This window comes from Nycticebus coucang, chromosome 6 (assembly GCF_027406575.1).
Source record: "Nycticebus coucang isolate mNycCou1 chromosome 6, mNycCou1.pri, whole genome shotgun sequence".
Lineage (NCBI taxonomy): Eukaryota > Metazoa > Chordata > Mammalia > Primates > Lorisidae > Nycticebus > Nycticebus coucang.
The window spans coordinates 69,960,465-69,986,711 of NC_069785.1; the positions used below are offsets into that span (position 1 = coordinate 69,960,465).

Below are 26,247 nucleotides of genomic sequence, written 5' to 3' on the forward strand. Positions count from 1 at the left end.
TGGAAATAGTGTCTATATAGAAGAGATAAATCAATAACAATTATAAAACTGTGGGGGGGAAATGCCATAATGGGAAAACTATGGTATTCTATTGGAGCGAGTAGAAGGATACCCAACTCAGACTCAGGAGGAGTGGAGTTCAAGGAAAGTATCTTAGAGGTGAAATCAAGAGAATCAAAGGTGGGAAGAGTGAGTGAGGAGGGTCTGCAAGTGAGTGCCAAGGTAGAGGAAACTATATTTACAGAAGATTACAAGTGAGAGAATACAGGGTATAAGGAGCACTGAGATGTCCATTCTGACCTGAGCCGAGACTAGGAGGAGAGGAGAGGAAGGATGTAGTACATGGGGAAATGCTCTCATGAGCTTGGTTAATGAGTTTGGACTTGTGCATAGTCTAGGAATGGAGATAATGAAAGCTTTTCATGCTTATGTTTCCTTTTTTTTTTTTTAAATGTTACTTTGGCTGTAGTGTGATGAAAGTACTAGAGGGATCAATACTAATTTGGAAACAACTTCAATAAGATGAGCAAGAAATGATAATTGTCTATTTTTTCTTTAAAATATGAGGCCAGAGATTAAGGGGCAGGGAGATCAAGAAGACAATATTGTCTGGATTGGGCCCTGCAACTTTCTGGCTGTTTCATTTTTGATAACTTACTATGCTCTTCTGGGATTCATATTGATCAACTCTAAAATGGAAGTAAGAATACTTACTCCTACTAATTCATATTACTAGAGCAAAAAAACTCATCTACAGAATTGTTATTTTCTGAAGACTAATTGCTTTTGAGCTTATAGAAGTAACAAATCAAGTTTGTAGTATATAGTAGGTGCTCAATAAACATGTATATACCTGGTGGGGAACGAAATTATAATGGTCTAAGGGCCAGGTCCTGTGGCTCACGCCTGTAATCCTAGCACTCTGGGAGGCTGAGATGGGAGGATCCTTTGAGCTCATGATTTTGAGACCAGCCTGAGCAAGACCAAGACCTTGGCTCTACTAAAATTATAAAAATTATCTGGGCATTGTGGCAGGTACTGATAGTCCTAGCTACTCAGGAGGCTGAGGCAGGAGATTACTTGAGGCCAGGAGTTTGAGGCTGTTGTGAGCTAGGCTGAGGCCCCTGCACTCTAGCTCAGGTGGCAGAATGAAACTCTGTCTCAAAAAAAAATAAATAAATAAAAGAAAGAAACAATGTAGGAAGGAGGCAAGATGGCTGACTGAAGTCAGCTTTCCACAGAGGCTCCTGTCCAGAAGGAGAGTTAAAGGACAGAAATTTAGCAAGTAAGCTGATGGTGTAGAGCTGAGCCAAGAGAGAAGGCTGAAGAACATACCTCAACCCTGCTGAGGTGAGCTGCGACCCCAAGGAAACAAACAATAGGTACAAAATCCATCACCAAGTGGACAGGAGTCCCCTCCCCCATGAGAACGGCTTGCGGTATACTTCCTACAAACAAGCAAGCAGAGTTCAGATCTCCTCCTATTTTATCCCACAAGCAAGACCCTCTAAAAACTGGAACTCCTTCCCCAGAGAGGACCCATTAGTGTGCCATGGCACTCTCCCACCTGGCATAAAACTGAACATAGACTCTGCCCGCGATTCTGAACTCCCAGCACTCCCCTCCACTCTCACCCCAAGATCTGGAAGCCTGTCCCCCGTGGAGTCCAGGCTCTTGGGCATTTTCTCAAGAAGTGTGGATGGGGCTTGGGCTATTGCAGGTCTGTGCTGATTCTGTGGCACAGGTGTGGAGTGGAGACTGTAGAGTGAGGGAGCCATATGGGAGAGGGACAAGCAGTGCCCCATGGAACAGTGCAGCAGCAGCAGCAGCAGGAACAATAGGGCTCACATCCCTGGGGATATTTTGAAGAGATACTTCTCCCTTCTCTTAGCAACCAGAGGGAGCCGGGCCTCTATTCTGGTGGCAGCCACTGGCAGAATAGATCTGGGATTGAAATGCAGACCCTGTGAACAAAGGGTATACCCTAGGTGGTACCTGCCTGGGTGGGGCTTTGGCAGGAATGGAGAATAGAATCCACATGTGTGCACAGAGGCAGCATATTTCCAGGGCAAGGCGGAGTCACAATTGCTGCTTTTGTGAGCCTAAGCTGGGACAAAAGCAGGCATAGCAGCAGCACCAGCCCAGGGAAGGGCAGGAACTAAGAGCCATTTGTGAGCTCTAACCACCCCCGCCCCAACACAGAGTGCTGTGGAAATGGAGACGCCAGATTCATGGGAATTGGCGCAGTGGCAGCGGCATAGGGCAGGGCTGAGTCACAGTTTCTGTGAACTCAAACAGCACCTGGCCTTCAGGAGAATATGAATGGGACAGAAATGCAAATTCTGTGAGAATATAAGTGGCAACAACATCAATCTGGGATGGGACTGGAACTCCCCAGCTTCCATTAAGCACCGAGGTTGTCAGGTTTCAGCTCCCCCTGCTGGCTGGTGGCAGAGTGTGGTGGCCTAGCTGAGGAGACATAGATCTCCCTGTGACTCAGGCAGGTGCAAACCCCTAAAGCATCTGCTCATTGGAGGGAACTGGGTCACAGTCCTGTAGGGTTACCAGTGACTGGGTGTGACAGAGGTGCAAGGAGGGGAAAGAGGCATCAACCTTCCCAGACTAATTCATTTGCTGGGTGGGCCCTTCTGATTCCATAGAGCACCAGAGCGAGTCATACTCGAGCTGCCAGCAGATCCCTGCTATCTAGTTGCTGGAGACCTTTTAAACTCTCCCACTTGAGACTGGGTGCTGGCTGGGACAATTGATTTGGAACTCTCGACCTGGGCCAATCACCTGAGGACCATCCAAGGTGGTACCCAGGTTGTGTTGTTGTAGGAAGGTTTGATTTTCCTTTTCCAGTTCTTGCCCATGGGGGCAGGGTGTCTTAGTTGCTGGTATTTCTCCATAGCTGAGACTTCAATCCAGAGTTACTGATTCACTAGGATTGGACAGAGACCAGCTGAAAACAGACAAAGCCACTTAGCCCCACCACACCAAGCAGGTCCCCAGTGTCTCAGGCCGTAGTACTGTATGGGTCCTTTGCAAAGCTGTAAGGGAAAAGCTGCAGTCACCAATCCCAGCTCTTGGGCAAAGGGCTGGTTAATCACTACTCCACGTGCCCCAAACCAATTTCACCTTATCTGCTCATCTAGCCAAACAGTGAAAAATAATCATGGGGCAGAACCAGTGGAAAAACTCTGGCAACATGAATAATCAGAGTAGATCAACTCCCCCAAGGAACGACAAGGCGGACACACCAGAAGATCCCATTCATAAACAAATGGCTGAGATGTCAGAAATCGAATTTAGAATTTAGATTGCAAATAAGATTAACAGAATGGAGGTAAAATTGGAATTAGAAATTCAAGGAGCATTTCAAAAGATGTCTCAAGAATTCAATGAATTCAAAGACAAAAATCACCAAAGTTTTGACACATTGAGCCAAGAACTTGCAGCCCTCAATCTGAGAAATACCGTAGAATCCCTCAGTAACAGAATGGAGCAGGCAGAAGAAAGGATTTCAGATATTGAAGACAAAACTGTTGTCTCCCAAAAGCTCCCAAAGCTTTTGTTTTCCAAAAGCTCAAAGAGGAAGAGAAGTAGAGAACAAAAACAGATCATTCTCTCAGAGAGCTCTGGGAAATTCAAAGAAAATAATATTCACCTTATTGGAATTCCTGAAGGCAAGAAGGCTGCTTCCAAAGCCCCAGATGCTCTACTCCAAGAGATAATGGAGGAGAACTTCTCAAACATGGCAAGAGATTCTGAAATTCAGATAGCAGATAGTTTCAGAACCCCAGTACGACTCAACCCAAATAAAGCATCTCCCAGACACATTATAATTAACTTCGCCAAAGTTAATATGAAGAAGAAAATTCTACAAACAGCCAGACATAAGAAATCTACAAGGGGAAGAATATTAGAATGACTGCAGATCTCTCTGCTGAAGACTTTCAAGCTAGAAGAGGGTGGTCATCGACCTTTAACCTCCTAAAACAAATTTCAACCCAGGATTCTGTATCCAGTTAAACTGAGTTTCATTTATGATGGAGAAATTAAATATTTTAATGACATTCACATGTTGAAGAAATTTGCCATAACTAAACCAGCTCTCCAGTATATTCTCAGACCTATCCTCCATAATGACCAGCATAGTTCTCTACCACTAAAGTAAACTCACTCAGAAACTTTTGATCAAATTCCAACTTCTACAGTGGTGAAAGGATTAAAAATGTCCACTGGACTGTCAAAAAACTCAATACCCAAAATACTACCAGGCTTATCAATATTCTCAATTAATGTGAATGGCTTAAATTGTCCTCTAAAGAGACACAGGTTGGCTGACTGGATACAAAAACTCAGGCCAGATATCTGCTGCATACAAGAGTCTTATCTTACCTTAAAAGATAAATATAGACTCAGGAAGAAGGGATGGTCATCTATAATTCAGGCAAATGGAAATCAGAAAAAAGCAGGTGTTGCAATTTTATTCACAGGTACAATAGGCTTTAAACCAACAAAAGTAAGGAAAGATAAGGATGGTCACTTCATATTTGTTAAGGGTAACACTCAACATGATGAGATTTCAGTTATTAACATTTAGGCACCCAAACAGAATGCATCTCAATTTATAAGAGAGATTCTAACAGACAAGAGCAACTTGATTTCCTCCAGCACCATAATAGTCAGAGATTTTAACACCCCTTTGGCAGTGTTGGATAGATCCTCCAATAAGAAACTAAGCAAAGAAATTCTAGATTTAAACTTAACCATTCAACAATTGGATTTAACAGCCATCTACAGAACATTTCATCCTAACAAAACTGAATACACATTCTTCTCATCAGCCCACGGAACTTCCTCCAAAATTGATCACATCTTAGATCACAAGTCTAACCTCAGCAAATTTAAAAGAACAGAAATTATTCCTTGCACCTTCTTGGACCATCATGGAATAAAAGTTGAACTTAGTAACAACAGGAATCTGTATGCTGAACAATAGCTGGGTCATAGACTAGATTAAGAAGGAAATTACCAAATTTTTGGAACAAAATAATAATGAAGACATGAATTACCAGAACATCTGGGATACTGCAAAGGTAGTCCTAAAAGGGAAATTTATAGCATTGCAACCCTTCCTCAAGAGAACAGTAAGAGAAGAAGTTAACAACTTAATGGGACATCTCAAGCAACTGGAAAAGGAAGAACATTCCAATCCCAAACCCAGCAGCAGAAAAAAATAACCAAAATTAGAGCAGAATTAAATGAAATTGAAAACAAAAGGATTATACAACAGATCAATAAATTAAAAAGTTGGGTTTTTGAAAAGGCCAATAAAATAGATAAACCTTTGGCTAACCTAACCAGGAATAAAAGAGTAAAATCTCTAATTTCATCAATCAGAAATGGCAAAGATGAAATAACAACAGACTCCTCAGAAATTCAAAAAATCCTTAATGAATATTACAAGAAACTCTATTCTGAGAAAGAGGAAAATCTGAAGGAATTAGACCTATACTTGGAAGCACACTACCTTCCTAGACTTAGCCAGAATGAAGTGGAAATGTTGAACAGGCCTATATCAAGTTCTGAAATAGCATCCTAAAAAGTAAAGCCCAGGACCAGATGGCTTCACATCAGAATTCTACCAAACCTTTAAAGAGGAACTAGTACCTATATTACTTAACCTTTTCCAAAATACAGAAAAAGAAGGAATACTACCCAACACATTCTATGAAGCAAACATCACCTTGATCCCCAAACCAGGAAAAGACCCCACAAGAAAAGAAAATTATAGAGCAATATACCTAATGAATATGGATGGAAAAATATTCAATAAGATCCTAGCAAACAGAATCCAGGAACACATAAAACAAATTATACACCATGACCAAGTGGGTTTTATCCCAAGGTCTAAAGGCTGGTTCAATATATGTAAATCTATAAATATAATTCATCACATAAACAAAATAAAAAACAAAGACCATCTCAATTGATGCAGAAAAAGCTGTTGATAATATCCAGCATCCTTTCATGATCAGAACACTTAAGAAAATTGGTATAGAAGGGACATTTCTTAAACTAATAGAGGCCATCTACAGCAAACCCACAGCCAATGTTATATTGACTGGAGTTAAATTGAAATCATTTCCACTCAGATCAGGAACCAGGCAAGGTTACCCATTGTCTCCACTGCTTTTTTACATTATAATGCAAGTCTTAGCCATCACAATCAAGCAAGAAAAGGCAATCAAGGATATCCACGTAGGGTCAGAGATCAAACTTTCACTCTTCGCAGATGATATAATATCTGGAAAACCCCAGGGATTCTACTACAAAACTCTTAGAAGTGATGAAGGAATACAGCAGCATCTCAGGTTACAAAAGTAACCAATGTACTCAGCCCTACTATGAAACTAATTTATAAACTCCCACACTTTCATACGAAAGCTATAACCCAACTATAGCCCAAGAAGAAGGGGAAAGAGGAGAGGGAGGGGAGGGGGAGTATGGGTGGAGGGAGCGTAATTAGTGGGACCACACCTATGGTGCATTTTACAAGGGTACAAGTTAAATCTACTAAGTGTAGGATATAAATGTCTTAACACAATAACTAAGAAAATGCAGTGAAGGCTGTGCTGACCAGTTTGATGGACGTATTTCAAATTGTATATAAAACCAGCACGTTGTACCCCATATTGCATTAATGTACACAGCTGTGATTTAATAAGAAAAAAAAGAAGAAACAATGATGGAGAAAGAAAACTCAGAAAGAAAAGAAACAAAGAAACAAGAGTGGTGGTGAGGAGATGGAGAGCATAAGATCCAAGGGAAAGAGATTCCAGTAGAATCTAAAATATTTAATGATAAAGGCGAGAGAGAAGTACAAAACAATGCCAGGACTGGCTCAAGAACTGTAGTGGAAGTGTGGTGGTGCTATTCACTGCAGTAGAGAACACAGGATGCCCAGTTGCTATTTGGGCTTTTTGTTATGTGAAGTCATATAGTAAGTTAGGGGAAATTAGGTATTCACATAAATGATTAATACTGGGCCATTAATTACAGAGGTATTAGAGTTTGGGGCTAGAAATAGGTGGTTGAGATTAGGTAATTTAAGGAGAATTTCATAAAAAGGACAGTTTTCGGGGTGAGAAGAAGATAGAGGGAAATGAGAGACAATAGAGAATGCTTGGGACTAGGATAGCAGGACACAACCAACCTCAGGTCTTAAGGGTCAAGGGGAGGGAATGGGGAAGGGGATGCTATTGTATGCTTTCTAGATTTCCTGTTCCAATCTCTCCCAACCTCCAACTTAAGACAAAAAGAAGACAAATATGAGGAAGAGATAGATTCTTACTGATAAGTTCAAGGAGGCAGAGACTGGGCTGAGTTTGCCAAGAGATCTGTAGCCAAGCTGGAAAAGACAATTGAGGATTTGGGAAATGTACCAAAAAGGAGCACCTCTGTGCACAAGGGATGCTGGGCCAGACTCTGCTTGACCTGAATGATATGTAGAGCACCCCAGTTCCGCCCTGCTCCCTCTTCTCCCTCTGACCCTGATTCCACCAGAGGCCAGCCTGCCTGAAGCTGACCTGTAAACTGAGAGCTGATCTTTAACTGAAAGGCTGCTTTCTCCTTTTGCTGCCCGCCTCCCTGCATCCCCTACCCACCTCACCGCCATGTCTTTTTTGCCAAACTGTCTCTGTCTCTTCCCAGAAATTCCAGCTGGGCTACAGACTGAGCATCTTTGGGAACAACATTTAAGGGAATGTCAGCACAATGCAAAATGTCTTTAAAAGCATGTTGTGATGTACACATTTTGTAACTACCTTTTTTGTTATTGTTTACCATTTGTAAAGCATTCCAAGTACTTCCCCAGCTCTGAAGCAGCAATCTAATTCCTTTCTCACTTTCAGAAGGTGACTTTTAGCTTAATGCATATTGCCCTCTTCTTAGAGAAGGGAAAAAGGTATGGTCCTGCCTAACTGAGAGCCCAGGGAGAGACTCCTCTTTGGGAAACTCACTGCTCTGTACAAAGTACCAGCCAAACCAGAAAGGTGATTCCAGGAGGAGTTAGAAAGAAAAACAAAAACAAAAACAAAAAACATACTGTTGAGGTTTTCAGCTTTAAGATATCTTTGAATAACTTAATTTTTTTATTTTTTTCATTATAAGTGACCAAATTAAGATGGTAAGACCTCTGAGCCCATATTTTTATTCTGTCTCTACCCACTTCCCCACCACTCAGAGAATGGATCATGTTGAGTGGACCATATAATTGCTCTCCTGCCTTCTTAGAAGAAAGAAAATTATGTTTTTGCCAATAATTTAGCCATATGAAACTCATCTCATTACCCTTTTCTGGGTCCAAAGCTGCTATCTCTAAAAGTGCCATCCCCTTGTACTTTGCATCAGTCTGTGCTGAGAAATCTTGAATAGCTTATGGACAAGACTTTGAATATTTTATATTATTTTGAAAACTTGCTTCTTTGGGTTTAGGGCACCCTGGCCACCTCATCTTGCTATGAGATCTCTCTACAGTCTTTGAGCTGGCAGTGTACCCAAAACCTTTTAAAGTTTCTTTCCCTGCCCAGTCCCCACTTTTTGGTGAGGCTTCTGTGAGTGAGGCCTGTTAGATGTACATCCTGCAGCTTATTGGCTCAAAATGTACTCTCCTTTGGTGTGGTGTCTTTGGGGCTGATGGGGAGAAAGAGAAAACCAGTAGTGCAACTGTTTCGATACTGAATATTGACATGTGTCTTTTGAAATAAAGAACCAGCTGCTCAAAAAAATAAATAAAAATTTAAAAAATAATTTAAAATTTAACAAAAATATATATAAATTATGATACTCTATGTTGTGCAGTACTATTTTACTATGGTTATTAGCATTAATTTGGTTTATGAGTACTTTAAAGAGGTTTATACTTTAGAGTATCTATAAGTAATAGCTAATGGGGTTGTTTCTATTAAAAATGGGTATCGAAAATAGGCCCTCAGGACTAGACCCACTAATAACATTTCCATGAGAAGTGTCATATTTTTTATTCATATCATAATTTTCAAATACATGAGGTACTTACTGTAATTGTGAAGGGTACCTGAATTTTATTATGTGATATTGCATATGGTACATGAAATACCATATAATATCTCAAAGGTGGCACCCTAAATGTAATGCCTTTGTCTGTGGCTTATCAGGAATTCCTTACTCTTAGGCAGGTTAGCCGTCATTCCCTGGCCACCAACTCATGAGAGTAGTTGCAGCAAGGGAAGGGAGGTCATGGAATTAGCAGTCATCCCATATGCCATAAAACTTGGACAGAATGTCACCTTTGGCATACCACTACTATAAGCTAATGGTTGTGTCACTCTGGCAGATTGTAAGAAAAGCACAAACATAGTAAAACTAAAAAAAAATTTTTATCCCTGGTGTGCTATTTAATTTCCTCAAATATTTTGATCTTAATATTGCTAGGTGCTAGGCACTGGAGATGCAAGTTTCTGTGGTGGAGGAGTGCACGGTCCATTGCCACATATTTTACAGACAGTGTGGTGAGTGCTCTGACAGAGCCAGGAGATGTGCCTGATGCCTGGGCTTTATTGTCAATATTAAGAGCGTCATCTAAAAAATCTGTTTCAAGCACAGGAAGCTGACCTCTGCAGCCTCATCCGTCAGCTCATGTAAAGTACATTTCTCCAGCAGACCTCCAATCCATTGATCCCTTGTTATTTCGCTATTTATCACTTTTGTCTTATTTCATTTTCCTCCTCAGGTAGATTAAATCCATGGTTGTAGCAGAAATTGTTAGTTCTCTTCCCAATATCCAGTCTTCACCTACGTTAACAGAACTGTGATTTTGTACAGGATGGCATCATTTCATGAGGAGTAAGTGTCCTCATTTTTGAGACTTCCTTGCATGAAATGTGTCTGTGCAACAGGTCTGCCCAGGGAGTATCAAGCAGCGTATACCAGGGGTTGGTTCTGAGGAATATTTTGCCTTCCTAAATTAAATCTGTCAAATACAACAACACCCATCTATTATGGTGCCTGGCACAAAATGAGAACCCAAATAAACGTCAGCTTTCTTCCCCCTCTCCTTTCTCATACTCTTTTTTTTTTTTTGTAGAGACAGAGTCTCACTGTACCGCCCTCGGGTAGAGTGCCGTGGCGTCACACGGCTCAGAGCAACCTCTAACTCTTGGGATTACGTGATTCTCTTGCCTCAGCCTCCCGAGCAGCTGGGACTACAGGCGTCCGCCACAACGCCCGGCTACTTTTTTGTTGCAGTTTGGCCGGGGCTGGGTCTGAACCCGCCACCCTTGGCATATGGAGCCGGAGCCCTACTCACTGAGCCACAGGCGCCGCCCACCTTTCTCATACTCTTGAATTCAACTCCTATAGGAATCAGAACAAAGGATAAGCACATCTAAATAAAAAGAGTTAAGTCTCTAGGTTTTGTGAACCAGAGACAGCGGGGGCTATTGAGAAGCAGCATGGAGTTAAGTGATGCTTTCTCCTTTTTGATCCTTCTAGCTCTAACAATGAGGTGAGAGGGGAGCATTGAATGTTAGAGCTGAAGTAAATCATGAATAATTATATTTTAATTGCATCTTAATTTTTATTATGACTTTTTAAGAAAATTTATTTTCGAGTAGATACAAAATAGCTTTAACAGTTCATATCATTTTACCATTCTTATTTTACCTTTTCCCTTCACTTTTTTTGGGCAAAGTTTTTTAAAGCAAATCCCAGACATCATATCATTTCATTCCATGGTATATTCTTTGATAAAGAGTTTTATAAAACAACTATTATCACATTTAACAAATTTAGCAATTACTTAATTTCTTTCTTTCTTTCTTTTTTTTTTTTTGAGACAGTCTCTCTATATCGCCCTCAGTAGAGTGCTGTAGCATCACAGCTCACAGCAACCTCAAAATTGCTTAAACGATTCTCTTGCCTCAGACTCCCAGTAGCCGAGACTACAGGCACCCACCACAGTGCCTGGCTATTTTTTGTTGCAGTTGTCATTGTTGTTTAGCTGACCAGGGCCGGGTTCAAACCTGCCAGCCTGGGTGTATGTGGCCCATGCCATAACCACTGTGCTACGGGCACCAAGCCAGTAATTACCTAATATTATATAATTCTCAGTCCAGGTCCAGTTTTTCCCATTGTCTTTAAATTCTTCTAAAAGAAAACTTCGTTCTGCTGTTGTTTCAATCAGGAAGCTAACAAGGTTTAGACATTATAATTATTTCTCATTTTATCTGTAATAGTTTCCTTCATTTTAAAAATTTCATCTACATGTTGGAGAAATCAGGTCATTTGTCATAAAGGTTTTTCCTACAGTTTGGATTTGGCTGATTGCAGTCCCGTGGTGTCATTTTACATGTTTCTCTGTCCCTAGTATTTCTTGTAAATTGATAGTTTTGTCTAAAAGCTTGATTGGATTCAGGTTCCATTTTTTGGCAGGAATATTTCATACTGTGCTGTTGTTCTGTACCCAGTGGTGCCATATACTTTCTTTTACAGCATATCAGGAGGCAATTTCTTCTTTCTTTTTTAATGAAACTGAAGATTGACTGGTGAGTCCAAGTTTAATCAGCTCAATTTATCCTTCATAAAACCTTCTTCAACCTTTCACCTAATATCGTAATATCAATATCATTGTGTCTACTTAAATACATTATTTCATTAGAGTTTGCAAAGTGGTTACTTCATAATCCTATCATTCCTTTGGATTTATTAGCTTCTACGAAGAACTTTTCCCTAGCAACTCTTTGGTGAGTCTGAAAAACAGTCTTTCAGGAAAAGTAGAATAAATGCTTGATTTCTTTCTTTACTTACCAATTTTCAGTTCAATTTATCAATGTAATCAATTAGGTTTGGGAGGAGAGGGAAATCTTAAGAAGTTTTTATATATTTGAAGTTTTTCAGTTTATCATCATTATTATTTTCTGGCCAGTAGGAGCCCCTTTCAAGTTGGGTCCTGCATAGTACTTTAAAAATTTATAAAATACTTAACATATATTAGTCATCTGAACCTTAAAAGCAACTCTGTGAAGGTAGGTGTTATTACCTTGTTTTACAAATGAGAAACTTAGATCACATAGCTTGAACCACAACTTGACATCTATTGCTCTTTCGATTACATATAATAATAGCTGAGAGAATGAGTGTTAACGGTGATTGAATTCTTTTCCTATTCTTCTTTTCTCTGGTTTTGAGATTAAACAGCAGACATCTTTAACCATTGGGAATTTGATATTAAGCAATATCCACTTTAGAAGACATTATTGGTAGCAAATGCTGTTGATAACACTGTAACTTAGTAAATAGCCTCTCTCAACTTTGTTTGTGAAGCATTTCAATTTTGATTACTCTGTGTGGGATCTGCTGCTCAGATGTGTGTCATTTTATGGTCTGCTCATGTCTGGGGACCTGGCATTACACGCTGCCTAGTGTTTTTAATTCAGAAGTTCTTCTAAAAGAAACCTTCATCTCTTATATTCTAGCCCTAGTTTTAATAGCATAAGCTATTTCCTTCTTATATAGCTTTGTGGGCATAGTAATAAAATAAATACCACAAAATCACTGATGAGATGAAAATTGAGCTCCCTGCCTCTGTGCAGCCATGTAGGTAAAACAGTAATTGGCTCTGATGATAACTTTTGTTCTTACAAACCAAAGTCTAAATGAGAGTCACATTTGATATATACATATCTGCTTATAATTGCTATGAAAAGGATAGAATACCAAGTTTAGATTGTTTAGTGACTCAAGATAGATTAAATAAATTGCTATTTTTCTTGATCAATTTAAGAAAAATTTCTGAAATTATGTCTGATATTTATCTTACTATTGGTTAAAAAAAAATGATTATCTTCCAGGGCATGCTTTTCTGCTTAATGGAATGATTAATTTTATTTTTGTTTTTGAAGTCTATAATTGATTTTATTAAAAACCTTACTACTGGATCTGATAATGCAACTTATGCTTACAAGTATTTCCCATACATCTCTATAGATGGTTTATAAAACAAATTTAAGTTTTGAATGAATTTGGCAGTGATTTTTAGTAAAACCATTTGCTGTGTTAATATTGTATAAATGTAAGTACCTTTGAAATGTTTTTTGAAAATGGATTGTAAATCGTGTGCTACATTTTTTAATTTTGGTATGTACATGGTAGCTTTGGTGCCAAAATAGTAGATATGAGAATATTAATAATTTTATTTATCTTTTTTGAGGATATTAATGATTTTAAAGGAAGTTTCACATTGCTTTAGAAGCCAACAATAAAGAATTGACATTATAGCTATTGTTCTGTTGGATTTCTAGTTAAATAATTATTTTTTTCAAAAATATCTGTGTCTAATGTCATAGAAATAGGCAAAAAACAACTGCATTTTAAATCCAATTTTAACAGTGATTCTGTATTCAGTAATTTTTTTCCCTACATCAGTCCTATAACCACACAAAGTTGATGGAGCATAATAAAACTAAGAAAACTGCTACGGTCTACTGAGCCAATGATCCCAGAATTAGAAAGTTCTAACAAAGCTTAGACATGATAGATGAAGCTATTATCATCAATTTTGTATCCAGAGTACGAATTTTAAAAGCACCCTAATTACAGAAACCACCAGTCAATATAATACATATTAGCAATTTCCCGATCCTTCGTAGAATGGAAATTACTCTGAAAGTTTAATTAAGAAGGAAAAAATTATGTTTAGGTATTAATTTCAATAAAAGAGACTCTCAGCTTCCCTGGAAAATACCCGGGGTAAGGCTATGAGTGTGGATTACCCACAGAAGGAAGCCATTTATAATTAGGGTACTACATTACTTTTGTCACCATTGTACAAGTACCTCAACGAGAAGGGAATAGATATCCTTTATTTGCAACCTGTATCCCACACTGGTTTAAATAAAGCAGACAGGTGAGGGCAGTAATTTGTAGATTTGGTTTAAAAACACTGTATAAAAAACTGGGCGGTGCCTTTGGCTCAAAGGAGTAGGGCACCGGCCCCATATGCCAGAGGTGGCGGGTTCAAACCCAGCCCTGGCCAAAAACTGCAAAAAAACAAAATTAATAAATAAAAATAAAACTAAAAGAAGGTTGGCGTTTGTCTTAATAGGTTTCTTGAGTCTCATCTATGCATAGGTAGCATGCATTCTGTAGATATTTTTGTAGGCTTCTTCACTTTGACCTTAGACATAAGCTATTTATAAATGCTTATAAGCAAAGAAATGACTGAATCATGAACTAATCTGTCTGGTTCTTAACAACCATTTTAAAAATTGCAGCAAATCATCCTCAGAACCACAGTGCTTAATTGAAAGTAAATCGCTTTTTAAAAATTGCTCACAGTATCTCCAACCACCTTCATAAAATGTCACAAAGGCTGCATATTATACGATTCCATTTATATAAAATGTCCAGAAGAGATAGATCAGTCCAGACAGAAAGTAAATTAGTGGGTTGCCTGGAGTTGGGGGGAGGAGGGAATGGAGAGTGATTGCTAATGGATATAAGGGTCTATTTTGGGGTGATGAAAATGTTCTGGTATTAAATAACAGTGATAGTTAGGCAACTTTGTGAATATACTAAAAAGCACTGAATTACACACTTTAAAGCAGTGATTTTAATGGTATGTAGATTGTATCACATTAAAAAGTCACAAAAGACTTCAGAAATTTTTGGTAATACCATATTCCCTTAGTGCCAAATTATCTTTCAGCCTCAAATCATAGAATGCCAAAGCTCAGGAATAATTTATCAAGAGAACATGAAGTCTAACTACCACCTTTTGCAAATAAACAAATTGACTTCCAGAGAGGTGAAGTGACTTACCCAAGGTCACATACAACATTCCAAAGTAGAATTGAAACCTGGGTGTCCTGACCCCTGTCCAGTGCTCTTTCCCACCACCACTGTGCTGCCCACTCTTGTGATATATTTTTAAGCTTCTTAGCAGTAATTGATTTGAATTTTTAAAATGAGGAAGAAGTGTTTCGGACAAGATGCTTTTATTTTTTCTAACGAAAGCTCTAATTATTCTTACAGAGAGGAAAAATTCTCCATGAAGCAGTAGACAAATTTGTTGTGGTAAATTTACCAGGTCCAAACAGATTTACCTGTAAATGTCCCTAGAGGAAAGTGGCCACATTAACAGACCGAGGGAGCCCTCTACCTGTGCACTTGTAGTATAGATTTCATTGACAAAATCCTTGACCTGGAAAGCTAAAAATAAATCAAGACTAGGTATTCTAGTCCTTTGTCTACCTTGGTTGGCTTCTAGCATCATTTTTGAGAAAATGAATGGTGTCTGAGATGTATTTGTGTTCATCATAGGATACATAGAAGAAAATCGGCAGAAAGTTCCTTTTCTGTAAATAAAAGGGACCAATTTAACAGCCTAAATAAAAGATTCAAATATATTTTTTCCGGTGAGAATTACATTAAAATAATTATTTTCAAAAAACTATATACTCCTTTTAGGATATAAGACATTAGTAAGCATATTTTTTCATCCGGAATGAAAGTTTCATTGTTTCTTTGTTTCAGCCAAAGATAGGGTTGAATGTAAAAATCATGCAGGATCCTGAAAACAGCTTCCACAGAGCTGCTGTAAATGCGAACTATGGAATCAGTTTGCCATGTATTACTCAGAGAAAATCATGTGTAAGTAATGAGCTATTTTAATGAGCTCTTCTTTTTTGAGAATTAAAAGTAATATATTAGTAATGTAAGATATAATGTAGATTTTAAGTGAAGATTGTGATCCTTTTGTCCTTGAAATTGTTAAGAGATGAAATGGAATGGCTTTCACTCTGGTTATAATTAGAGATCACTAAGAAAATGTAAACCTATTTTAAATAACCTAAATCTCATTGAAGTTTCTCTATTTTGTTTGATATTCCTAAATAATCAAGTGCCATAATTTTAACAAGGAGGAAATAATTTACCAGCAAAAATAACAGAGAAAATTTAAATATTTTATTTCTTTGATAGTAGCTTACCACAAGAAAAATCAGAAGAAAACAATAGCACAATTTCCACTTCAATAGTGTATGCTCATATAACATACAGATATTTAAGAATGTTATTCTAAACCTGAAACGAGCAGGGACTAATCCCTTATGTCAGCAATATAATGAGTGTGAAAAATTATCGAATGTAGATTTGCATTAAGGCATCTCAGAGTCTTTTCTGACTTTTGCCATTGACTTGCTGCTGCACTGTCCCAAAGCAAGAATTGTACCCTTTCTGGATTGTGGGATTTTCTGAAGAGAGTTAAGAGTAGTGCTTCTTTTTAACTGGTAAATGATCTAATTTGAGATCATTTCTAATACTGAAAACAATTACTGACATCTGTATGCTTTTAAATACATTTTAAACCTTTGGCTTCTCTCAAAAGCACCCCAAAATATATAGTTTTGTGAAATCAAAACTACAACTAAGATTAATTTTAGGATTAAATTGCAAAGCCATTTCTAACTAGTGTAATAGTCTTTTAGATTAATCTTCCAAATTTCCTACATAGACATTTTCAATTGCCTACTCTATTCATGTAACCCTGAAATATATTTTCAGTTTCTTTATGTGTGCTTTATGTTATTCTAACAAGTTTGGTTTAAGAGCACTTTGTCATAGAAATACTTTTATAGCCTAAGAAATAACAAGAAAGTTAGATATTTTTATTTCTGCTGAAACTTTATTTAAAATGTCACTGTGAATAATGTGAAAGTGTTTTTATCTGCTTCCCATGAGCCCAGAGCCTTGAAATAAAAATATTATTTCTCTGGCTGTACAGACAGAAGCAGATTTCTCCTTTGTTGTTGTTGGTTTTCCTCTTCAATCTAGAATTAATATTGGCTTAGCTGGCAGAGTGCTGAGGCTTTGTAGCCCAAGGCAACTGCTGAATTTCATGCAAACTTTCTCTGATAACTATGAAGTTGTACAGGGTATGCCTTTAGATTTAGAAAGGATTATTCTTTGCTTTGTGAATTTGAGTGAAGATTCAGATTTAAATAGCGAAGTAAAGATTACATCCAAAATTTGGGGCAGAATTTTAGTCATTTATTATTTTTTCTATTATTCCAAATAGAATGAGTGCTTTAGGTATTGTATCCATGTACCGAGCAAAAAGAATTCGGGAAAGTACTTTGCCTTGTATGACATATAAATATTATATGTATATTTACTGTATTATATGTATATTTACTATAATATTTACTGTATTAAAGATCCTTTTTTCTCTTTCATAAAGCTTGACTCCATACAAATCTATACTAGAGCAATTTAAAATTATATATAAGTATACCTGTGCTGCTCAAACTGATATTAGTCTTTTGATCAAAATAATTAATTGGCTCCGTCATTATATGTTGATATAGCTATATGATGATATTAACCAAAAAAAAAAAGTATGTGTTTTCATTCTGGATTTATAAAATAGGAAGTCCTATGAGGGAAGCATTCAGGTATTTGGTTTTAAACAATGATGTAGAACATTTGGGCATAAATACAATTGCGATTTACCACTTATAAAACTGTTTTTAAAAGCACTTGCCCAAACAGAAGCAGTATGTCTAGGATTGTGATATATAGTTAATTAGAAAATCTGTATCAAGGCTAATCATTTTAGAACTACTCTAAACACTCAAAGGGGATTGTTATTTGGCTGCCAAGGGTCATGTGTTTCCTTGCTTCTTATGAAACTTGATCAGCTTGTAAATAATCTCAGGCATTTTTGACTGAGCAGATTTGAATTTGTAGCCAATTTACATTATAAGTTCCCGAGAAGCTGATATTTTCTCCATCTTTTGAAGAGTACATTCTTCCTGATAAGAAAGGGTTGATGAAAGGATTTTAGTGCATCAAAAACACATATAATGACCACCACACACACTGGTATCACAAAACTGACTTCAGAATCTTATATCTTATGACTCTTTTGCAAAAAACTATTGAAAGTGAAACTCCCTGATGATTTTCTTTTAATATCTTAAATCTGCCAAATAGCAACAAACGGCCCTCTAACATGTTTTTGAGTAGGTCCTATAGGTACTCAGAGAGAAGAAGTAATCCCTGGTCCCGTTTACATTTACTCACTGATATCTAGTTCCAGTTAGATTTTTATAATGCAACGTGTTAAAAGATCTGCAGAAAATTTGACTTTGATTTATTCTTTAAAATAAAAAGAGTTTCCTAAAAGGCTTGCGACATGTATCTGTTAGCATGAATTTTAAAAGAACGATTATGAATGCATAGCAAAATAGCCAAACAAAACATTGCTTTGAATTGCTGCACAAATAACTCTGATTATAACTGTTATGACCTAGAAAAGAATCATAAAAACATTTTTCTTTCTGGCAAGATATGAGTTGCTGTAGAATTATACCAGTTCTTTGGTCCCACTTTCCAAATAAATAAATATATAATGCAATGTAAACTTAGAACCTTTTATTTATTCATGAGGTTGAATTTAATACTATTATGATTTCTAGATTTTATGAGTCATATGTTATGCAGTGTTTTGCACTAACTTAGTTGGGTAGCAACCACACTTCACAAATCATAGTTTCATTCTTTACTGTTTCACTTGGGGTGTACATAGTAATCTCTCTCTCACTGAAAGCATATTCATTTCTAAAATGATAAAGTAATGGAAAGTGAGGCAATTGTGTTCATGTCAAATGATTAGAAGAAGCACCAAAAGTAAGTGGTGGGGGTAAGGGGGTGGTGAGAAAGAAGGACAATTTCAAAACATGATTGTGTTTTAAGCCCATGCATATGGCCACAATTACAGTCACAACATAATTTGGCAACGGTAGCAGAATTAGATTTAAACAAATTGATGTTACACTGCAGTAATTCAGAATGAGCTTGTTGCATTTATAAACCATAACAAGAAGCAGAGTGAATTAATAAACCCTTCTTGTCACTAAAAATAAAAAAGGGAATAATTGCTGAGATGGAGTTAACTTAACAGATGACTATAGTCAGCATCCTTTCAGCCTAGATATGGGAAAGTGAAGGTCACCCCCATCTCGGATGACAAAGAGGGAACATTTTGTTGGTAAACAAATTAATCTTTTGAAAGGTCGCCATTTGTTTTAAGTTTTTATCCAGTTCTTGTCATCTGGAATCAGCGATTGACTGTCATTTCACTAGGCAGGGGTGCAGTTGAAGCAGACAAAGCTGCTTCTGTACATATCAGCATTCCTTGACAAAACTCAGTGCCTGATTGTGATGCTATGGGCTGCTGGTTTACAGCTGTCTCCGGACAAGAATGGAGGCCCACCCCTGAATTCCAATAAGATGGGCCTGCATATTCCGCCTGCTGTAAGCTGGCCCTCTGCCCACAAGTAAAATGTATTGTAGTTCAAGCCAGCAATTATCTCCCTTACTTCCTTCTGTGCTGCTTCTGTTCCCTTTTTCCAAAAACAGATGTGGGTATTCGCTCAAGTTCTGCATCTATTCTTTCTCACACCTGCCAGGGCAGAATTTTGACAGAGGTAGAGTTTGAGGGAGCCAGCAGACAACAATCAGATGTAATTTCTTTGAGAGCACTTTAAAAAGAAGATGTTGATTTTTCAGGAAATGTGGAGTCAGCATCTTGGTCCCCCTCCCTTTTCCCAGGAGCATTTGGTAAATTAAATTAGTTGAACAAAAGGAAATAGCTTTAAAGACATTCTGAAATGCCATATCCTATTTATGACACACAGTCATTACCCATGGACTGCGGTGGCATGCACCACATCCCCCCTTATATCGTTTAAAAAGAGCTTCTCTTCAGGTTGTTTAGAAAGAGTTTTCAAAAGAGTAGCGACTTTTCCTGTCCTATCTGATTCACAGCCTATAAAATGTGTTCCACCAGTAGGGCAGTGGCAGTGCTGGTGCGGTGCCTTTGTAAGTCACTGCTATTCGGAATTGCAGTTCTGTGTTGGTTTGGAGTAACGGGAAAGCTGAAGAAGGTGATGTGACGTTGGCTGGTGTATGGCTCTCACAAAAGCCCATTGCTCTGGGAGTGGGGTGAGGAAATTAGAGGCCGCTATACCCTCAGCAGATAGTGTTTATAACAAATCTAGCTCTAATGAAGTTCTCTAACATTTTTAGAATGCTATGTTCCTTGAGCTTCTGTGCTAAGATTTAGTTTGCATTTCCAAATCAACCCTATGTTGGAAAGTGTTTTAGCTCCTAGCATAGTAATTTTGGATCAGACTGCCTTGTGTGAATCCTTGCTAGGTATAGGCAACCTCCCAGAAACAGCCATCGTTCCCTCATGTAAAATGTCCTTAATAAGAATATCTGTCCCATAGGGTTGTATTTAAATGAGGTAATTCAAAGCACTTAGCAAAGATCCTGATACAAAAAAGTGCTCTGAAAAGTATTAGTTATTACTATTGGCAATTCTCACATACTGTATTGTGCCATTGTTTTATACTGTCATTTAAAATATATTATGGTAGGGGTCTGGGGAGAGAGCCAGAATATTGCTAAGGTCCCCTCCAGGGATTCTATTTAATATTTTATATGATTATGCCTTCTTTCCCACACAGATATGAGGATGGGGATCTTGTCATCCGTTTTGTTTGCATGTTTTCCAAATCCTCCACTGCACCAAGCAGTGTTTTAGACATAATAGGTACAAAGGAGAGGGCTGATTTGTCCCCTTCTCTGTCTGGTCTCTGGCCTGACGTGGAATATTGTTTTTGCTGGCCCTAGGTAGTACACAGGGCATCCTCCCACTGGGCCATCTGATAGGATTTAGCACTACTGTAATTCTCATTACAGCCTTGCCACTAGCTGACAAGCTGTTTCCAGGAACAAGTTACTCAACCTCGCTCATTCTCATTTTTCTGATTTATGAATGGGGGAAGGTAGTTGGGGAGGCAGACTGGTGTGGTGGGAGTTTTTGGAGCCAAGTAGATCAGATTTGGGTCCTATCTGCTAGTTTCCAGTTGTTGAACCCTAGGTAAGCAAATTCACACCTCAGGTCCTTAGTTTCCTCTTCTGTAAAGTCAGGGTAATGATCCTTACTAGACAAGGGTGTCAAGAGGATTACAGGTAATATATTAATACTGCTGGTACGTAATAGGAGCCTCAGGAACCTTAAGAAAGGTTCTTACCTTTCTTAAAAATAAGTATTTAAAATCTGTTGCTTCCTTCTCTCTTATTTATTATATCTATGCTTTCAGGAAAAATCTGATTTGACTCCTTTTATACTCTAGTGTAAATGAGTGACACAGGCTCTAGTTTTCAAATTGTTGCAGAGAACAATGAATTTTAGATGGGTTGTAAGCATTTAATTTGCATTTCATTTTTACGATAAATATTCAAGTTATTTTAAGTAAAATATACTTAAAGATGCTAAATTTTAATGCATTAGATCATCAGGGGATTAATTCGTGCTGTCAGGTTTACCCTGAGTGTGTGTGGGCATTACATTTGAAGTCTCTGTAAAGGTGGCTTTTATTAGATAGGGTGTAGCTTTCTATTAGTCATGTTTTGATATTCAAATCTGCTCATATACACTTCTGTAAGCATACAAATAAATATGCAAAGATTAAATGAGCTTGTATGTGGAAAGGTCTTAAATGATTCCTGGCTTCTGGTAATCATTCAGTAAAAATTGGTATTAGTATTGGAACATATGTGTGCTACCATCAATTAAAAGCCAGATAAGTTCTCTGGTACACACTTTTGGCACAACATGATAGTCAACTATACTATGTTCCGTCCTAAAAATATAGCATTATAGATTTTTTTCATTGCTCGATTTAAATTTGGGTTGGTTCTTACATGATTTGACATGAGCTGTGCAATCTTTGTTTGACAGTACAGGCTTGCATTGTTATTTTGTTTCCAACTACAGATAAAAGTCAACAATAAAGCATCATTTCAAAATCTGGATTCAGCATGCAAAACAAAATTAGATTGTTTTGAAACTCTGAGTGACTATCTGAAAGAGAAAGATGCTGAGATACCTGTACAGAAATTTAAGTAAGATGTGATAGAACATCTTAAAAAAAGTATTGAAAAGTATTTTTGGTCACTCAGCCCTTCAATTACACTAGCATTTGTTAAGTTTGCCACTGTGCTTTATGTACATTATCTTATTCAACCCCAACACCTATAGAAGAGGGGTCATTTTTACAGTCACTTTACAGGTGAGGAAACTGAGACTAAGATTAAGCTACTTGCCTAAAGTTATGTAGTGAGTAAGTGGAGTCAGGATTCAAATTAATTATGAAATCTATTTGTCAAATCACCCCTAATTGACTATTAGTCATGTTTTGATATTCAAAACAAACTAACCCTTAATTATTAAGGAACATGAACAGTTGTTAGATATTGTTAGTGATTCTATTTTAAAACAAAAAATTCCTACTACTCTTTAAAACTTCTGGATCATTTTAATTGAAGAAAATCCAGAGATTATAAGTGCCATAATAAATTGTTAGCTATTTGAAATTACTTATGTGTTCATGTCAATATTTTCTCCATCTTGTGCAGGCAAAATAAAATACATAAATGAATCATTTGCTGTGATGGATGTAAGACCACAGTTATTGTTTATAACTCTTTTTTTTTTTTTTTTTTTGTAGAGACAGAGTCTCACTGTACCACCCTCGGGTAGAGTGCCGTGGCATCACACAGCTCACAGCAACCTCTAACTCTTGGGTTTACGCGATTGTCTTGCCTCAGCCTCCCGAGCAGCTGGGACTACAGGTGCCCGCCACAACGCCCGGCTATTTTTTTTTGTTGTTGTTGTTGCAGTTTGGCCGGGGCTGGGTTTGAACCCGCCACCCTCGGCATATGGAGCCGGCACCCTACTCACTGAGCCACAGGCGCCGCCTATTTATAACTCTTGATTTCGTAATTTGCCTTCATCAAAACAGTCTCATTGTTCCCAGTGTTGATTTCCAGTTATATAATTAGAAACATATAAATATGCTTATATAATAAATACATAACATAAATATTTATATGGTAAATACATAATATAAATATATATTATACTTCTATAATTGTATAAATATATGCTATATAATTCAATGTATATGTATATAATTCAATAATAAAATTATACTAAATTCTTATAAAACTTGCATTTATTTATATTTGCATTTGAAAAACAGGTTCCACTGCTGGAAATAAATTTGAAAATCTTTGGCATAGAGTATTAGCTCTCCCATGAGTATTTACTTTTTAACAAGAGCAAATCCTTTATTTAATTAAAACAAAGGAGTTAAGCTCTATTAAGGGATTTCAAGCATGAGTGAGCAGGGAAAAGAGGGATTTGAGGGATTAAGGAAGAAACCCTTTGCACTCCTCCAGTATCATTCCAGGTCAGTAGCCACCTGCTAATAGTACTAAGCCTTCTTCCTTATATGATTCACTTTACACTTTGTGACTTGGGCTTTGGACTCGAGTATTTGTTTGACTCCATACTAAGAAATAGTGTTTCTTACCTCATAATTGCATTTTGAAGAGCTAAAATCTTGGTTAGATGAGGAGCCGGAGGCACACCTATGATAGTTATAAGACATAGGTGTCCATGCTTAGAACTGCATTTTCATGTAATAGGTTCCCCTGTATTTTATTTTATACATTTATAAAAACATTATTCCGCTGGGCGCAATGGCTCACTCCTGTAATCCTAGAACTCTGGGAGGCTGAGGTAGGTGGATTGCCTGAGCTCACAGGTTCAAGACCAGCCTAAGCCAGAGCCTGTCTCTAAAAATAGCTAGGCATTGTGGCAGGCGCCTATAGTCCCAGCTACTTGGGAGGCTGGGACAAGAGAATCGCTTGAGCCCAAGGGTTTGAGGTTGCTGTGAGCTGTGAAGCCATAGCAGTCTACCGAGGGCAACAAAGAGAGACTCTTTCTCAAAAACAAAACAAAACATTATTCTAAGAAGGAGTCCATAGGCTTCACCAGACTGCCAAGAGGTCCACAATGCCACAAAAGTTAGAGCTCTCTGTGACAGATTTTTTTCTTTCACACAAATATCCAGTGTGGGGCAAAGTGTGTATAAGAACAGAGAAGTACTCTAAACCCCTATATGCTTTATGGATGAGATATCTATCTACTTCTCTTAGTTGATGGTATAGAAAAACCTACCAAAAAAGTAGATATATCTAGACTTCCACCCCAAATTTTGTAAGAATCACATCTTCTTTATGAGTAAAAATATAAAACTCCATGCTTTTGTCTGTCTACTGTTGCTTTTCTATTGTATGGAGGTTGCTGGAAAATGGACTAGTTATAAAAGTGATAATGCTTGCAATAGTATAGTAAGTATTCTGTTTAAGATAAAGCAAAGGAAAAGTACTATAGCTAGTAGCATGATAGTGTTAGCCATAAGAGAAATGGGCCTAGCAGAATTGTTTTTATCATGGCCCTGTTAATTATCTACCGAGAGGTACTTGAGATGAATAAATACTATTGCTGTGTTCTCCAATATTTTCTAATCCAGTGTACCTTAAACTGTACTCAAATTCAAGTACACATTCTTAGCCTTTTAAATCCTCTTTGTTAGAACAGAAGTAAGTACCCATAGACCAGAGTAATTCACCCTACACTGTCTTTAAAAGCATACCCTCTGAATTATATTACAGAACAGGGAGAGTAAACTCAGAAGATATTTCTTTAGTGGATATTCCTCTCAGGCTATAAAGTTGGAGAAATATGACCCCCAAATACTGGATTTATATAATCTTTTGACTTCCATCTCTATTTTCAACAATAGCCTAAATAAATCTGTTAATGGTGGGCAACTAAGAAGTCTAAAAGCAGCCATGCACATATTGTGGAAAAAGTAAGAGGACTTAGATTTCAGTTTTGCTTTTCACCAAGTTGTATAGGTACATCGCTTAGTCTCTAAAGACTCACATTCCTCATTTGTATACTGACAGGATGAATTGGCTTGTTCAAAGTCATCATCAGGGCCACAGGCCTGATTGTATGACTCCTAGATTAATGTTCATTTGGTTTCTTGCAAAACTGCCAGTCTCTCAGGGGGGACAAAATTGTGATCAGTGTAACTGGGTGAGTGAAGGTGGGCCTTCAGAAGGGCCTTAGGGCAGCAGTTCTCAACCCGTGGGTTACAACCCACAGGAACTGTATTAAAGGGCTGAGGCATTAGGAAGGTTGAGAACCACTGTTAGAGGAACTGATGGCCATTGCTAAAGGAGAGGCGGTGTTCCTTGTAGTTAAACATTAGAAACAGCACAAGCAAAGACAGAGAGGTTGAGAATGGTCAGAGTAGTGGAGGGTGGCCTAGAGCTTTGCCTAATCGTCTTGAATTTTTACAGAGAAAAGCCAAAAGAGGTAGTTGGAGGTGGAGGCCAATAGATGGCTTTGAATGGGCCATTGAAATCTAATTGTGAGATCTCAATCTAGATCATAAAAGGAAAGGCTTAAGGTAGATAGCTTCTGAAACTAGATCACTTCTCCAGCTCTCCAGCTGCTCTAACTGAAGGACAGCTTTAGAATTGTTCTGAACAATTCCTGTCCCTTGAAGTCCTCATTGGTCATTAAACTTTATTTCCTCTCCCTTTGACTATAAAGTAATGGTTGTTTCTTGGATAGCATTATCTCCTGAACTTGATGGATGGTCATGAAACTGCCCAATTAGAGTTCTACAGGCAGCACCACTCCCTGACCGTTTATCTGCATACAACTGTCTGTCCATTTCAGGCGACTGGCCACTCAAAAATGGCCAGTCTGGCTGGTTGGCTGGGATTTCCTCTCAACCCCTGACTTTCTGTCCCAACGTTGAATTCCCCCCTGCTACTTAGGATCTTCCCTATAACCCTGTCTCTAAGCCCCACTTCTCACCTCTTTCTCCAACATTAGCCAATAGCAGGACTTGCTAGGGCAAGAATAGTGGTGGCAAGAGAGAGCCATCAAGAATAGGAGTGCTTGATTCCTCACAAACGCCTTCTGCCCACTTCCTCTGTTGCCAGTTCCCAGCCTCAGTACTGGACAGTCTGAGCCTCCTGTCCCAATCGCACCTTCTCATCAACTGCCTTGTGATCCTGATCTGCGCATGCACAGAAATGCCCAGGAGCCTATCTTAATTTGAATGCTGTCTGAAATGTGGGTGTATTTCCAAACTTAACTCTTTGCATTAAATGAAAAAAAAAAAAAAAAAAAAGGAAAAGTGTTTATTTCTTGACTTTTTTCCTCATGTGAGAAGTAAAAACCCTTAGAAATGTCAA

The 26,247-nt window shown here is 37.9% G+C and overlaps 1 protein-coding gene across 3 annotated transcripts in view; it reads left to right on the forward strand.

Annotated features, from left to right (window-relative positions):
* Positions 1-26,247, forward strand: part of IQCH (IQ motif containing H) — a 296,182-nt gene that overhangs the window by 48,615 nt on the left and 221,320 nt on the right. The window contains exons 5-6 of one of the 3 annotated variants that reach the window (XM_053596185.1): positions 15,580-15,696; positions 18,070-18,469. The exons of 1 other annotated variant lie outside the window; for it this stretch is intronic. In XM_053596185.1, the coding sequence (XP_053452160.1) occupies positions 15,580-15,696; positions 18,070-18,072 (120 nt within the window). In that variant the 3' untranslated portion in view covers positions 18,073-18,469. Of the gene's footprint in view, positions 1-15,579; positions 15,697-18,069; positions 18,470-26,247 lie in introns of those variants that run through there. One more of the 3 variants, XM_053596183.1, reaches the window with a different exon arrangement.